Source organism: Falco biarmicus, chromosome 15 (assembly GCF_023638135.1).
Source record: "Falco biarmicus isolate bFalBia1 chromosome 15, bFalBia1.pri, whole genome shotgun sequence".
NCBI classification, from domain to species: Eukaryota; Metazoa; Chordata; class Aves; order Falconiformes; family Falconidae; genus Falco; species Falco biarmicus.
Window position 1 is genome coordinate 11,190,547 of NC_079302.1, and position 15,803 is coordinate 11,206,349.

A 15,803-nucleotide genomic window follows, 5' to 3' on the forward strand; every position below is an offset into this window, starting at 1 on the left:
CCGCCCGCGCCGCCTCAGGGCCGGGCCGCGCCCGCGGGGTCGGGCGGCTTGCGGGAGCGGCTCGGTGCCGGCGGGCTGCGCCCCGCACGGCGCGTTGAAGCACGGCCCCCCCGCGGCACCGGGCCCCAGGGCCGAGGTGCCCCGGCCGCTACCGGGCGTTACCTCCGGGCCGCGGGGCTCGACCCCGGGCTCCTCCTGCGGGTCCCGGGCGGCGCCGAGGCGCGGGGGAAGCGGCGGGGGGTTTGGCCGGTCCCCTGGGACGCGGAGGGGCCCACGCAGCCCCCGCGGAGCTGAGAGTGGCGGCTGGAGAAGGCGCTGCGGGCAGGGCCGGGCCTGGTGGCCTTGGGCGGCACATGGGGCTGGGGAGCCGCCAGCACGGGGACGGGGGGTGCGCTCTCCTTCGGGGAGGTGTTCCTAAAAATGCGGTACCAGAATTTCTGTTCCAAATGGGCCTTTTCCCTGACCGCAGCCCGCTCGCTGGTACGCGGCTGTGAAGCATTTTACAGCGAGCCGGGGCAGCAGCCCTTGCAGTGCCTGCTCCCAGAGAGACCCCGTTAGATCTGCTCTGCGGGGCGGGGGTGCGGGTGGCACTGGTTGGTACTGGGACAGTAACATCTGAACTCTCTGGTGCCTATGTACTGAGACAATAAAATCTGAACTCTCCTCTGCCGATGTACTCCTGTTAAGAAAATCTTTCTGGACAGGATCAATGTAGACTGCGCTATGAATGCGTACAAAAAAAAAAAAAGAGAGAAAACTCTCCTGTCTTTAAAAGTTTCAACCAACATCTCTGGCACTCGGCTGCAACAACAAAAGAGAGGTCCTGAAATGTGTGCACGGCTCCTGCCGATGTGTTAGCCCACAGAGGGGCACTCTGTTATCCTTTTAATGTGCTTCCCTTCAGTAAATTTTATTTGCTGTACATCTGCTGGAATGAAGTATACGACAGTGCAATTATAATTTAGTGGTTTATGCCTTGCAGATGACCTTGTAATACAATACAGTGCTTCCTCTTTTGTTTTCCCATATACAGTATCTCCTCCCAAGTTCATTTTTCTCAGGCCTTGTGTTTGCTGTGTCACAGTAAATCCTTCCTTCTCTTGACATTTCAGTGACTGTTGCAGTATTTGTAGGAATGTTCCGTTTACCAAAATCAAAAGTTCTGTTCTTGCTATCTGCTATAATTACACAGTTTCAAACCATAAATTATCAGAATTACTAGTTCAGACATAGTTCCAAAATATTGTCCCTGTTTCTGGTATAAACCAGCCAACTGTGTATAGCTTTAAAAGTCAAAGACAAGTAATAAAAAATGGCATGTGAAGGCTGGGAAGCTCCTGGGGAGCTTGGTACCTCATTCTTTTTCTGCCCCGCTTTCCCAAGAATGCTCTGCATAAATTCCTTCTTTCCCTTTGGCCCTCTTGGCCCATATTTGATTCAAGTTTTTTCTCTTGAAAAATTGTCTGTTATTTTTATGCACATCCTTTTTGTCCTTTTCTTCTCAATCTCTGCTTTACTTGGGGACACTTTTTTTAATTTTCTTTTCTCCTCCTTGTGCCGGAAAGAGTTTCCCAGGAAATAAATGTGGAGTTCTTGCCCTTAGAAATCTCACGAATCTCACTATGCAGCTGTGGGAGAAGGATTACCACTTTCAGCTCCTGAAGTCACACTGGATGCCTGGGAATCTCCATATACAGTCACCACATTTTTGTGTTTGCAAAGAAAAATCTGAGAATATAAAATCTGAAATTTCTATTGTTCATCAACGAGTGTAGGCAGTCACTTTTAAAATTAAATACTAAAAAATGAAAAATAAAATCTGGAACGGTTCTGCTTTTTAATGCTTAGTGTTGGCAGTACACCCTCCTGTTTATATTTACCTTGTGAAGTATTTTTGTGCAGTTTCTGGATTCATCATAAATTATTTTAAGGCACACATAAAGAACAGATCTCACCTTGGTATAACTCCCTTTTGGAAACTGCCAGCGTTAGTAATGGCAATGTAAGAAGAGAGATGAGCTGCCTGGATAAACAAGATACTCTTTCAAGAACCTGAGGTATAGGCAAGCTCTGGAGTGATGAATGTTTTAACATTTAATCTGCTCCTACCTATTGTACTTCAGAGGCTCTAGAGTGAGAGGCCTGAACCCAAACTGTATTTCTGCCATACTTTTGTTTCTAGGCAATGACACATCAGACACATACACACTAAAGAAGGCAAGAAGGCACATGACACCTCGTTCAAAAGCATGTTGCCATTGTTAAAGATGCTCAGCAAAGATAATTGCAAGTTGCTTAAGCAAATACACCAAATGCCAAGTAACTATTCTTTCATTTTATTTTACATCTCCTAAAATACAACTTTGCCCCTCTACGGTGACGCAGTAATATATCTCGAAAGCATTATTCTCAAGTGACATCACCTCCTTGCACGAGTACCTCCCAATGACTCTAGATCTGTGTTATAGAGGTGATTTGCCTTAGAGAGCCAAAAATTCAATTTCCTCAAACCTGCAAAGCTTAGTACGTTCAGCTTCTGTTTGGCATTCCAATTTTTACTTGGAGCTTTCTAACCATAATTGTTAGTTCCCATATAGCAATTTTAGTAAAGGGAGCTCAAATTAAACTATAAAGAAGATTACTCCATATACAGGAATGGGAAAACTGAAGTGTTTGTTGTTAGTTCAGTATCACAGCACGGTGACGGGCCAGGAGAACCCATGTATGTGTCCTAGGCTGCTGCTCTGTTCACTCATCATTGCTGTCAGAGGGGAATAAAACTCTGAGTATGAAAGCTGGGGAAGACAGAATTATTCTTTAAGGTAGCTTGAAACATTTCACTGTAGTTGATGGGGTTGTGCCTTCCTCTGATTCACTGCTAAGTAGACACTTTTGAGATGTAGTCAAAGCCTGTGAGAATTTCTGGAAATCATGAATACATCACTTTTAGCTCAGCCTCAGCATTGGAGAAATCCATCCTTTAAGCACCTACCACTCTGTTTTTCTCATTTCCATAAAAGTTCATGAGTGTGATGTAATTATCCTCCATTCAAGCTAGTAAAATTGTGAGGAGAATTAGATTATTACTGCAACTTTTGTAGTAATAAATGACAATTTGAGGACAAAATCAGTGAAAATCCATTCTTAGAGGCAGCCAGTATCAAGAAGCATCAGAGTTACAGAATAATGTGGTATTTGTACAAGCAGCGGTGGTATCCTAGCTTTAAGGAAAACTGAGTATTTTCCTCAAAAAGAAAGAAGGCTGCTTGGATGGGGGAGCACATTAAACTGTCACATACACACTGGCTATCCTTTATAGGTAACATCTTATTCAAGATATTTTTTCCCTTCCTCTCAGCTACTGTCATTCTCCCTTTTCCTGCCATGTCCTCAGCACGTTTTTTGTTGCCTGGGAGTTCTCCCTGTGCCCTGCCTTTGCAGTCCACCTATGCAGACATCTATGTGTTTTTGAACGTGAGAAGATAAAAGCTGAAGTGGTGAACGGTGTCAAATGCCTGTAGGCGTCGGGCCACTTCAATGGCACTGTGCCCTGCCAGCAAGATCTGAGGCTCAGTTTTCAAGTTTCTCTTGAAAATAGTTGCTCAGTACTTTCTGTCTTGCAGACAGTTTCCCCCAGTCTATAGTCTGCTTTTTTAACATACGCAGCTCCTCTTCCATTTCTTCTTTTCACTGGGAAGTTGGCATTTTTTGGTACTTTTCCCCACGGTCTAGAACAGCTTTTCTGACTATTTGCATCTGACTGACTCTCTTCGCATCTGGCTTCCCTGCCTACAAACACAGCACAGAGGCATGCAAGAATAAGAACCAAAGCATCACCACCTCTTGCAGCTCCTTTGTCCTACTAAACAGCAAAGTACTGTAACCCGATGGCAGTGCTGCTGTCCTCCTGCCAGTGTTGGGGTCACCACGAGGACCTGTGTGTGCTGACTGCCCCAGACATACCCACAGTGCCAGTGCCTGTGCCCGTGTCACGCCTGTGCAGGCACCTGAGTAGTTCACAGTAGTTTAACAGAAATAAATTGAGAAGTTGACCTGAGTAAGTCATTGCAGAGCTGTTCTGTGGGCACCTTTACAGCAGTCTCTTCCCTTATTGAGTGATTTAGCTTGTATCAGTGAATCCCAAAGGTTTTATAGCTGACTCCTGTGGAAACCTCCTGGAAAAGGAAATAAATTCTTACAAGGCAGTACCACAACAGAAAAGTTGCATAAAATGCTTTCATTGATTTTTTTTCTTCCATTTTCTTGATTGCATAATAGCCGAATCCCTATTTCTGTGTGCTATTGACTTCACAAAAATCAATATGTTTATAAAATGTAGTCTTGACAGAGAGCACTTCCTCAGATCTAACAAAATTACTACCAAGGAGCTATATTTCTTGCCACAAAGATATCTTAAGGCATTTTACAGCTGCAGACAGGGTATCTCGTTGTAGCCCCTTCATGGGTTTAGCAGGGTGCAGGCAACTACTGGATCATAGTGGGTAACTGAAGCTTCACAGACCTGCTCCTTTCTCTAGAGTCTGCTGTGTTCTGTTCCCTAATATCACCACACTTTTATTCTTGCCTTTTTAAAAAGTTTCTTTAGAGTTAAAAAGAAAAAATATCTGATTACTAATTTATCCTTAATTGATGTGACTTTTACCTTGTTTAAAAGTAGCACAGGTCATTTTTTTCTGAGGTGAGAATGTTCTCCATCTCATCAAAGCACTGATTCTGAAGTCTGAATTACAAATGAGGTCGAAATATTCATTTTTTGCAGCTGGAGGGAGTGTTTAAGAGAAGAGGCAGCGATGTTTCTCCCTGCAGCACACAGAAGCCAGAAGGGCAGTTCCCGCTGCAATCTGCACACATCACTGTGCCCTGGTGCTCAGAGCAGGTTACAGCTCTTGCTTCCTTGTGATGCAGAATGGCAAAGAAAACTACTTTTTCCTAAATTTGATCCACATGCCACCTGGACAGTCCTGGTTCCTGTCTAAGTCCTGGGACTTCAGTTTTCTCAGTTTTACATTTTCCTTCTCCTGTGCTGAATTAGCAATCAGTGAGCAGCAGCAGCAGCAAAGCTGGGAGCAGGAGGAGCGCGGGTGCGTTCCCTGTCCTGCGGGAATTGCTTTGGTTGCTCTGTATCTTTAAGGGGCTGACCCGATCCCACGGTGAGCCATTATAAATGCAGGTAAGCAGCAGTGCCCTGATCAAAGAGCTGAGAGCAAAGCAGGGTGCAGCTCCCCTATAATGACTGGCCACCACAGTTGGGGATATGGGCAGGATGACGGTAGGTTATAGCATTTCCGTGCTGCATCTCTCTGTCTTCCCCCACTCATTTTCTTTCTAGAACTGTTGTCTGAGCCCTGCAGAGCTGCCTGCGTTTTGATGTCTGCAAGCATCAAATATATATATATATATAGCAGGTAATTAATTACTTTACTGATAATAAATAGCACCCAGAAAGTGGCACCAAAAGATGCACAAACTTACGGCTGCTGCCTTTCGTTGTCGCAATCAATGTTCCTGGACTGAGGGAAGCAGTACTGAGAGGGTTTTTTTCAGGCTGCAGATAATACAGATGGGTCCTCTTCCAAAAAGCTGTTACGAAAAGGATTAACTGTGTCTGTCTCGCCAGAAGCAATTCTTTAAAGCAAAGATTTAGCAGAGCAGTAATACATCTTCTGATCCTGTGTAGCAGTTGAAATGTGATATCTAGGCTTCCATAGAAGTGAATAAAATAAGTTATATGCTGCATATTTCTAGAACATCAATAAATTGTACAGATCAGTATCAGAGACCTCTTACAGAACAACTTATGCTTTGTGATTTGACAGTTTTTAATTTAGTCATCCTCCTTGGCTTCCCACCTCCAAGAATGTGTGTCACAGAGCGAGAGGATATGTGAAGCTACTGAAAGATTCCTACAACAGTGTTCTATAGTACCTGTATCCTTTACAGGGAAGGCTGGATGAGTGACTTGTCTTGCCCAATAAGACTGTCTTTTGCATAACTTTCAGGAGCCTCTCTCTTTTGACAGCAGTTATTTTAGCTCCTGAGTGTCCAACAAGTATTTTGCGTAACCTTCAGGAGCCAGTCGCTCCATTAACAGCAACTTGAATGCTAAGTGAAGCTGGCTAGTGCTAGCAGATAGTGACGCATTTGGGCATATAGGTAGTAGTAACAAAGCCATGTATACTCTTACAGAGCTTGTAAGACAAATTATATTGCCTAAGCTTGTGTAACAGCATTTACATCCTAAATCTGCTTTATAGGCAGGCTGAGAGAAGATATTCTTTTATAAGCTTAGCTTTTCAGAAAATTCCAAAGGAAAGAGTATAATAGATGACTGTTTTGTTACATAAACTCAAGGAGGGTAAATACCTGTGCTTGATTAACAAAGTTTCCATTTGTCAAAGTATGTGAGAATGCTACAATTAGAAATGTGCTTGTTGGGAATCTTAAAGTAAAATTGTTACTGTTAATAATTCATCAACGTAAGCAGTAGAAGAATTTAATTGCTTCTTGCACCACCATACCAAAGTAGAAAAAGAAGTCATAAGAATAAGTAATTCTTTGATGCAGATAAGGTTTTGTTATCTCAAGCAGCATGACAATGTTCCAACTCTGGCAGCAGAGAGCTGTGCTATTAAATTGGCCTTTCTCCCCACTCCGTTGAGGTCAGGAAGTCCAAAAATGTTAATTACTGCACTGTACCCTTTGCTCAGGGTAGAGATACCATAATGGGCATAAGTGAAGAATGAAGCTGCCTCAAAGATTTACTGCAATCATAAAATGGTTTTAAAAATAACTGCATAGTCAGTATCTAAGAGATTGAGTCATCTGCATCTAATTTGAATCACTGGAGCTTTTACACCATCTTCCCCAGGAAGAATTAAATGCTGTTTCTTTGGGGGAGTGTATGTGTGCATGCAAGTATGTTCACACTGCACCCACCTTGGAAGGTCTTCAGATACCTTTGCAATGTAATTTCAAACTCTGCAGAAAATCAGTGGCACAAGTAACTGCGGATACAGCAGTCTGTTGATGTGCTGTGCTTCCCTCAGTGTTTCGTACAAGACATTTGAATCCCCCCCCCATCTTGTTGCAGCCTGTCTGTGCTAATAAAAACACACCAGCATAGAATTTAAATGAACTTCTCAGATACCAAATATTTCAAGCCACTCCTGCTCAGCAAGCTTTACTCCAAGCCTCATGAAAACCTGTAATGATTATTTTGGGTATAGTAGGAAGAAAATAATGGTGCTTTCCTTTCTTTCTTTTTGAAGGACCTTCAGAGTGGCACAAATCTTATCCTGTTGCCCAAGGGAACCGCCAATCACCTATTGACATAGTTCCTGCAAAAGCAGTTTATGACCCTAAGCTGAAGCCACTTATTATCTCCTATGACTCATGTACGTCTCTCAGCATCTCCAACAACGGCCATTCAGTTATGGTTGAGTTTGAAGATACTGATGACAAGGCAGGTGAGACTAACACACAGCCAACTAACTCAGAATACCATTTTGTGACTTAGTGAGGGGAAACAATTAAGTACATGCTGTACACTATATGATGCATAATTGAGCCTCGCGTTTCCTGTCTTCAGTAGAGTCTCTAGCGTGGCAGCGCTGCACAGCAGGACAGTGTTTCTCTGTTAGGAAAAGCCTTTGCATCGGGGACAATCAGAAGTTTGCTTGCAGTGCTTCCCTTTTCAATTGGGATTGTCAGTTTGCTAGACAGGGCATCCATGCATCTCTCCAGCACTTCTAGACCACATCCAGCCTGCAGAGGAGGTATGTACGCTCCTTACTGCCCGTTTCCATGATCATCCAAATCAAAGATGCTAACACACTATGCCAGTTCTGTCTGGCTCACTGCCCAGTTTCCATCCACAGGGGTAGGGAAGAGAAGAGGATTAGCGGAGATTAGGTCATACAGCATAATCGTCATAATCATAGTCACTACACCAAGTTGTACCTGGAGCAGTCACTGTTACCTTGCATCATTTTCTTCTCTCCTCCCTGCCTCATAGCGGTTCAGTTTTTTCCGAAATTATAGAATTTTCAGCTAGTTCTGAGTTGGTAGCAGCTTGTGGATGTTGGACTATCTGCAGCTGTTTATTTTTCTTGCCTCTTAGTCCTTGGCAAAGAATACTAATGCTTTAAGTGATTGATTACTTCTGTTAATTCTACTTCTATGCTTCTATGTCTGGGGTGTAGGGTCAGAACATTCAAATAGATATGGTAAAGTAACTGATAAATGGAAAGAGTGCATTTAAAAACCCCCTCTGAACAATTTTCAAAGCTATCAGATGATTTCATCTTCCGTTTATGTGTGTTTATTGATTCTAGCTAAACAGGATATCTGTCCTAGGTAGTCAAAACAAGTTACTTGTTCTGTGAAGTGACTTGTCTGTGCTGGTAACCCTTTGAAATAAGGGCTGGGGGCTAAAATTCTAGCCATTTCATTTTACAATTTCTCTTCTGGAATGAATTTAAAACTGCCCAACTGAACAGTTCAGGTTTTCAAGCATCTTAACCAGATTTGAAAAGAAGGCTGGATATGTATTTTCCAAAATCTTACTACACAGATCCATTAAGCATGCCACCCTACAAAGAATATTTGTAAAATATACCTGCAGGTATTTTCTTAACTTGCTAACTACTTCTGCACAATTCTAAGCTGAACTGTATCTATGTAACAGTGAACTTTTATTCAGCTTCAGAAGTTTAAGATCATCATCTATTACTCTGTATTGAGAGAGATGGGCTCAGAGCACTTGCAGGAATGGAGATCTATCACCTTTCTACACAAAGCACATGCCTTGTTTTAATAACACTTTCAAGGAAGATGACTGCTAGCAGTGGAAAACATGGTTTAAAGTGTCTTTAGTTGTGTTGAAACAGAGCTAGTGACTCACAGCTCTGCATAAATGGCATAACAGAATTTTGACAGTAGCCCACGATAGCTAGATTTCTTGAAATAATATTTGAGACAGGTGTTGCATTCCATTGCTAAGTTCAGAAGAACATACTAGGAGATAGTTATATTCTTAATTAATACTAAAACCTTTGCTTTGGCATGGCAAGTTTCCTGTGTAAAGGCCATCTGTGGTAGCACTGTCAGTCCCAGCTTTAATTCTCTTAAATAAAATGTTACGGACTACACAGAGGATAAGTGCTTTACAGATACTAAATGTAATTTTAATTCTCTTACTATAAGAATTTTATCAGGTTTTCATGTCTGAGCAGAATTTATTTGATTTAGTGCCATATAAAAGTACAGAAGAATTACTGGTGGTGTTGATAAAGTATCTTTTATAGGTGGCATCTTAAACATTCATCTGTTCTTAGGTGTTATTTCTAAATGATGTATGAAGTTCTCTGTAGCATTTCCTCACCTTTATAAGGTGATTTCAGATTCTGAATGGTGTCATGTAAAGTACAAGCTATTATATTACCTTTTTTATAGGATCAGGTATTTGGAGGAAACAGAATATAGATAACCTCCACTGGAAGTAGAGATACACTAAAGAGGAAATACTTAGCTGTAGTGTCTACCTGATGTTGAAGGTATCTACATTCTTTCTCACAAAATCTCAAGTAGCACTGTCAAAAGTATTTTAGGTACACAAGTTTCAAATTGTGATATTTTTTAATATTCAACATGGATTTATTGTGTTTAATAGGAAAAGTATAACTCTAACAATGGCTACCACATCTTCATATGTCAAATTCTCCTTCAAAAAAGCTACAAAATTCTGTACAAGTAGCCACTCAATGTTTTTAACTTATATTTTTACATGAATTCAGGTGCTTCTCATGAAGAAATCCAACCCTTCTAAATGTTTGGATGATGCATCTCTTTCACGTTGGCAACTGGGAGAGGCTGCTGGCTTTTCTTCACTGTTGGGCCAACAGCGGTTAGTTTTACTAACAGGAAGCTAAAAAGCTGGAACGCTTAAGCTTTTCCCTCTTTTCTTCTTATTTATTTCTTTTTTTCCCCTTGCCTAGCTATCAGCGGTGGTCCCTTTGAGAATCCATTCCGCCTAAAGCAGTTTCACTTTCACTGGGGGACTAAGCACAGCGAGGGATCAGAGCATACAGTTGATGGCAAATCTTTTCCCTGTGAGGTAATGACGTGTTTTTACTGGTGGGATTAATTCATGCAAATGATGTTGACAAATGACCTCATCTGCAGCGGGGACTGGATGCCAGTAAGGATTCTGATTGCTTACCCACCATGGTTAGGTCAGCACAGACTTTAATGAGCTGGTGCCATCCACAGTTTAGAAATGGCTTCATCTGGGGGCTCCCGAGGAAGTTCTGCAGAGCTCGGACAAGGCTCAGGCCTTTCACAGCACAGTCTATCCCAAATACTGCAGTAGCATAGCATCCAGCGCGTGCTGGAGCATAGTGCTGCATGGGATGCTGCTAGGGAAGTTAGGTCGTGGGTTAATGCCCAATTTGTTTCAAATTAAGGCTGTGCGGTGGGCTGAGCCTGGTGGGGGCCAGCTGCTCACCAAAGCTGCTCTGTCACCCTGCTCTTCAACTGGACAGGGGAGACAAAATGTGCCAAAAAGCCCATGGGTGGAGGCAAGGGCAGGGAGATCACTCGCCACACAGCGGCACGGGCAGAACGGACTCGACTCGGGGAGATCAGCTGAATTTGTTACCAATCAAACGGGATCAGGGTAACGAGAACTAACCCGAGTGTTAAGAACAGCTTCCCCCCTCCCCTCCCCCCCTCCCCAGGCTCAGCTTGGCTCCCGATGTCTCTCCCTCCTCCCCGCAGCGGGGCAGGGGGACGGGGAACGGGGCTGGGGTCAGTCCCGCACACGCTGTCGCTGCCGCTCCTGCCCCTCACACGCTGCCCCTGCCCCGGCCTGGGGTCCCAGGGGCTGCGGGTGGGGGTCTGCTCCCCGTTACCCCCCGGGGCTGGGGGCACAGCCTGCCTCGCCGGGGGCTTCCCCACGGGCTCCGGCGCCTGGAGCCCCCCCCGCCCCCTCCTGCCCTGGCCTGGGGGGCTGCAGGGCTGTTGCTCTCCCACGGGCTCCCTCCCCTCTCCCCCTGCAGCTGCTCTTGCGCAGGAACTTTCCCCCTTTTGAAACCCGTTATCCCAGAGGCGCTGCCAGCGTCGCTGCCGGGCTCGGCCTTGGCCAGCAGCGGGTCCGGCTGGGAGCCGGCTGGCATCGGCTCCATCGGGCACGGGGGAAGCTGCTGGCACCTTCCCACAGAAGCCACCCTGTGCCCCCGCGAACACAGCCCTCCACACAGCCACACAAACCCAATGCAGGCTGATACATGAAAACTGTGTGGTGTCTGCCCGTGCTTATGGACTGGTCCAAAACTGAATTTGCTCATCTTTCCAAAGATCCTTTAGAACAAAACCTACATTCTGTTATGAATGGCTGTTAGTGCCTGTTAACATGAAACCACCTTTGTCCATATCTCCTATCACTAATCTGTTTAATTCTTATTTATTTTTCCTTAAAGCTCCACTTAGTTCACTGGAATGCCAGAAAATATGCAACATTTGGAGAAGCAGCAGCAGCTCCAGATGGCTTGGCAGTAGTTGCTGTTTTCTTGGAGGTAAGAATCATAAAAATAGCATGTTTACATGATGAAAATGCTGTCAAGTGTTGGAGAATCAAGCCACATATTTAAGATGTGCTTAAGGAAAACAGATGACTTGTTGGAAGCAGTAACTCACTGCAAATTGCTGTTAAACTTACTTCAGTAGGAATGTTGAGATTCAGATAAGGAAACAGCTATTCAAGTCGTAATTATTGTCATTCTTATTTAACCTGTCTGCTCCATTGTTTTAGATTGGGAAAGAACTTGCCAGTATGAACAGGCTGACTGATGCTTTGTACATGGTAAAATTTAAAGTAAGTTAAAGAGCTTAACTCTTTTTAATTGTATCTGGGATATCCTTTAAAAAACAAGCTCATGTACAAGTTTGAGACAAAAATGGAAAATCACCCACTACAAATCCTCCTGTCATTAGAACATTGCTGTACTTGTATTCTCCTCTTCCCCTCCAAGGTCCATCTTACTTGTCCAATTCCAGGTGCCTCCCAAGGCTGTGCTGACCACACTGGCCATTCAGAGTTTCTGCTTTGCCCAGAGTACCTAAAATCAAAAGCTCCATGACCCTGCAGGCTCATGACCCTTTCCCATTGAGCATAGCCTTGAACAAACCAAAGCTGGCTGACCATCTTCTGCTGCAAAGCTCTGTCAGGGGACAATCTTAATGAAGTCCTGAGCTAGTTTCTTCTTACAGTGATGCCTCAAGGTTGTCTTTTACCAGATGTATCAAAGAGCTTTGCTGGACATTGATACCTGCTGTACTTTCTCAAGTGCAGACTCATTGGACCACTGCAAATGTTGCCCTTTCTGGATTTACATGAAGTTAATGTATTCTAGAGCATGCACAAGTACTAATATGCAAAATAAAGCGTATCTAATACCTGAGTGGGCATTTTATTTCTCACTCCTCAGTATAGGCTTGTGAAAGATGGGAAAAGAAGGCAGTTACACAGCAGTATGTAGGCTGCAGACACACTAAATGACACTTCGATATCTAAGTGATTTCTTCCACTTGCAGGAAAGAAATGGTTATCCCTTAGTTGTAGTGATAGAAGGTCTGCAGGTTTGCCACTGGGGATACGCTGCTCATTCTGTTCCTTGTAAGCAATTTTACAGACAATTAGACTGTTTTCTGAGCGACTAAGTACCTTTCAGATACTCTTACAGGCTGAAAAGTCTTGCACCATAAGGCAATCACTACCGCAGACAGCACCTCCTTCTGTTTCTACTGGTCTCGGTTGATTCACGTTCCTGTAATTTTAGACTTGAACACTTGGTTTCTTCAAAGCCAGTATTTGTCCTAGCAGACAATAACTGTTTGAGGCCAAGTTTTCAATAGTTTAAGTTTTCTACTGAAATAGATGGGAAGAATAGAAAACAGCAAGCAATGAGACAAGGAATTCTCCATATTATCTGTAGCGTGCACTGAACACTGTATACAGAATACACTTCCTGCGTTATTTTTAGATCTTTTGTGACAAGAACTGAACTTTGGTAGAGGCAATGGGGCAAGAACTCAAAGTGCAGGAAGCCAGCAGCAGACATCACATTTGCCATGCTACTCTTGGATAACAGTTCTTATAAGGCAGCTAAACCTTTAAAGACTTTTCCCTTTGCCCTACTTTTTAATACTATTTTAGCATTTTTTTCTCTTTCAAAGTTTTTTTAACTTACAATTAGAAGTAAAAAGATACATTTCAAGTTGGTTTTTTTTTTCGCCCACAGGGAACAAAAGCTCAATTCAGAAACTTCAACCCCAAATGTCTCCTGCCTTTGAGTCTAGATTATTGGACATACCTTGGTTCTTTGACAACACCACCCCTTAATGAGAGCGTAACATGGATAGTGCTGAAAGAACCCATCAGAATTTCTGAGAAACAGGTAAACTTTTGATACTCCTTCAGTTCTTGTAGGATTCAACACTGGATAAACAGCCAGTGACTGTTCTGACTTGCAATGGGGCTAAGTCAAAAGGCCATTAACCTGTGAATAATAATAAGCCTTTTCAATAATCAGGTTTCTGTATTTTTCTGTTAATGATTTCTAGGATCTTTGCTTGAACCTGTTCTATTAACAGATTAAAATGTATTGAATACTTCCTTTTGGCCCTTTTTTAGTATTGATTGTTCTCTTAAGCAGTAAGTTTTCACCTGAATTTACAGCTGGAGAAATTCCGCATGCTCCTCTTCACCAGTGAGGAAGACCAGAGGATCCAAATGGTGAATAATTTTCGCCCCCCTCAGCCTCTTAAGGGGCGAATAGTCCAAGCTTCCTTCAAGGCCTGAAGAAAAATGATAACGGCCCTAAGATCCAAGAGCTTCCACATCTGAGATACTATAAACAGAAACTCTGGTCATCAGATCACTCATGGAACTGATAGATGATAGCCATTTCCATGAATACTCTGCTTGGAGGGGGACAATCTTCTGATTTTGTATTTTTTTAATTGCTCATTCTTTTGAGAAATGGGATCTTTTTAACTAGTGCTTTTTAACATAAGGGATAGTTAAGTAAACTAGAGTGTTCTCCAAGGCGTGTAACTCTAAAAATTAAGATAAAATCAAAATCCCACTTAATATAAAATGGGAAATTATGTAGTGATCTACTAGTACTGATGGCCACAACTTCTAATTGTCTCACGTGATACATGATAAAATGGTAGTCAAGAATTTGGGACACTTTGGACTTAATTTTTCCTTACCGATCTCTTGTTGGCATTTGCTGAGCTCTGTCTGATTTAAAGATTGCTTTCATTGTATTCTTGCTGTCTGTTGATACACACAGTACACATGAAAAGTTATTTTCTTGCCTCAAGTAGGCACTGGTATGAAAACTACAGACATATATTCTAAGGTTACTGTTCTAAGATTCTATTTTATAAGTAATTTAAATAGCAATGTAAATGCTGTGTTTAAAAGCAGGTCATTTTATTGCACCGTGTTGTTCAGACATGTTCTTTTAGCCCATGCAGCATACAGAACTATAATGCCCTTGTCAGTTTTGTTGAAAAGAACATCCATAGCAATTCAGGTATGTGTGCTGTGGTTCTCAATTGTTCAAATTCTACCTCAATTAAGTGATTTGCTCTGCAATACGACCTCCTTTGTTGTCTGTCCTAAAAAAAAGTAGATATCTGTTTGAGGGATGTAACATGGCTAGACCTTGACTACACTGAGTGTGCTTTGCTGCACAAATCATCCCCTCCCTACGGCAGTCTGTGAGGGATACCCCCTGCAGATACACGGTTTCATCAGTCCTGAGGCCTTTTACCTCTTGAAAAGAAAGTTGCTTTAGAAAATCCATGTGCTAGTATTACTGCTTCTGCAGCTGAGTGACAAAACTCGGGCTCGTGTCTCTGGTACTAAATACGGTGATATTACCTGTATCTACCTGCAGTCAGGGTATTTTCAGCTACCTTAGTTCTGGGTTCAAATGTTCTACTTTATCTGTATAGTTCAGATAGAAATTGCTGGTGTTTATCAATTTTCATCAGCTTAAATGGAGAAATCAAAGATGTACAATGTAAAGAAAAGCTGGGGGTGGGGTGGGTGGGAAGAACAGCTACTATGGGCAGTTCTCCTTTTTCAGAAAGGGAGAAAGACACTAGATGTGAAGCACTGTACAAGGAATGGAAGACTAGAATTCTAGACACAGCTTTTCTACGGTTTTTCTGGTAATCTGACCTAAAACTATCCATTCCTCAGTTTCCTCTCATAAAATGAGCGTAACCCTGACCTACCTCACAGAAATGTTGTGAGGGCTAATTCTGTGTTGTTTGAGATGTGAGATTCTGATACAGCAGATGCTAAAGGAAACAATCATTACAAAATGCAATGGTTTTACCTATTATGAATGTAACTTTACTAGTAATACAAACTGGTATTGCAGAAAATCTATTTAATGTATCTTAATTTCTTTGACAAATAAATGAGAATTTAAAATCAAGTGTGTGTCTCTTCATCCTTTATTTTGAATAGACTCACCTCTCCCTACTTACAGCACTGTTTTTCTTGGAATTTCATTAACAAAAATGCTGCTTAAGATCTTCAAATGATGCATCTATTTCAGATCAAGGAATGCTTTGATTTTTTTACCTTCATTTCATAGAAACTTCCATTATGCTATAGTAGAATAATTTAAGTACAGGTAATTCTGGTTTTTGTTTTTTGTTTTTGGTTTTTTTTTCCCCATTCTAAAATCCTACCTCTG

The 15,803-nt window shown here is 42.5% G+C and overlaps 1 protein-coding gene across 2 annotated transcripts; it reads left to right on the forward strand.

Annotated features, from left to right (window-relative positions):
- The first annotated feature begins 5,215 nt into the window (after positions 1-5,215).
- On the forward strand, positions 5,216-15,520 carry CA7 (carbonic anhydrase 7). 2 transcript variants are annotated; one of them, XM_056360774.1, is made up of 7 exons: positions 5,216-5,290; positions 7,290-7,487; positions 10,017-10,135; positions 11,499-11,594; positions 11,831-11,893; positions 13,320-13,475; positions 13,757-15,520. In XM_056360774.1, exons 1-7 carry the CDS (start codon positions 5,251-5,253, stop codon positions 13,877-13,879), a joined length of 795 nt encoding a protein of 264 aa, XP_056216749.1. In that variant the 5' UTR covers positions 5,216-5,250; the 3' UTR covers positions 13,880-15,520. The 2 variants fall into 2 exon arrangements, with proteins under 2 accessions (XP_056216749.1, XP_056216750.1); XM_056360775.1 differs by lacking the exon at positions 11,831-11,893.
- Positions 15,521-15,803: the final 283 nt, after the last annotated feature.

What these genes read in the sequence shown, in the direction of transcription:
- CA7 (XM_056360774.1), top strand. Translation starts at nt 5,251, where the DNA reads ATGACTGGCCACCACAGTTGGGGATATGGGCAGGATGACG. An exon ending in GGGATATGGGCAGGATGACG is followed by an intron (nt 5,291 to 7,289) that starts GTAGGTTATAGC and finishes TTCTTTTTGAAG; the next exon opens with GACCTTCAGAGTGGCACAAA. An exon ending in TAGTTGCTGTTTTCTTGGAG is followed by an intron (nt 11,595 to 11,830) that starts GTAAGAATCATA and finishes CCATTGTTTTAG; the next exon opens with ATTGGGAAAGAACTTGCCAG.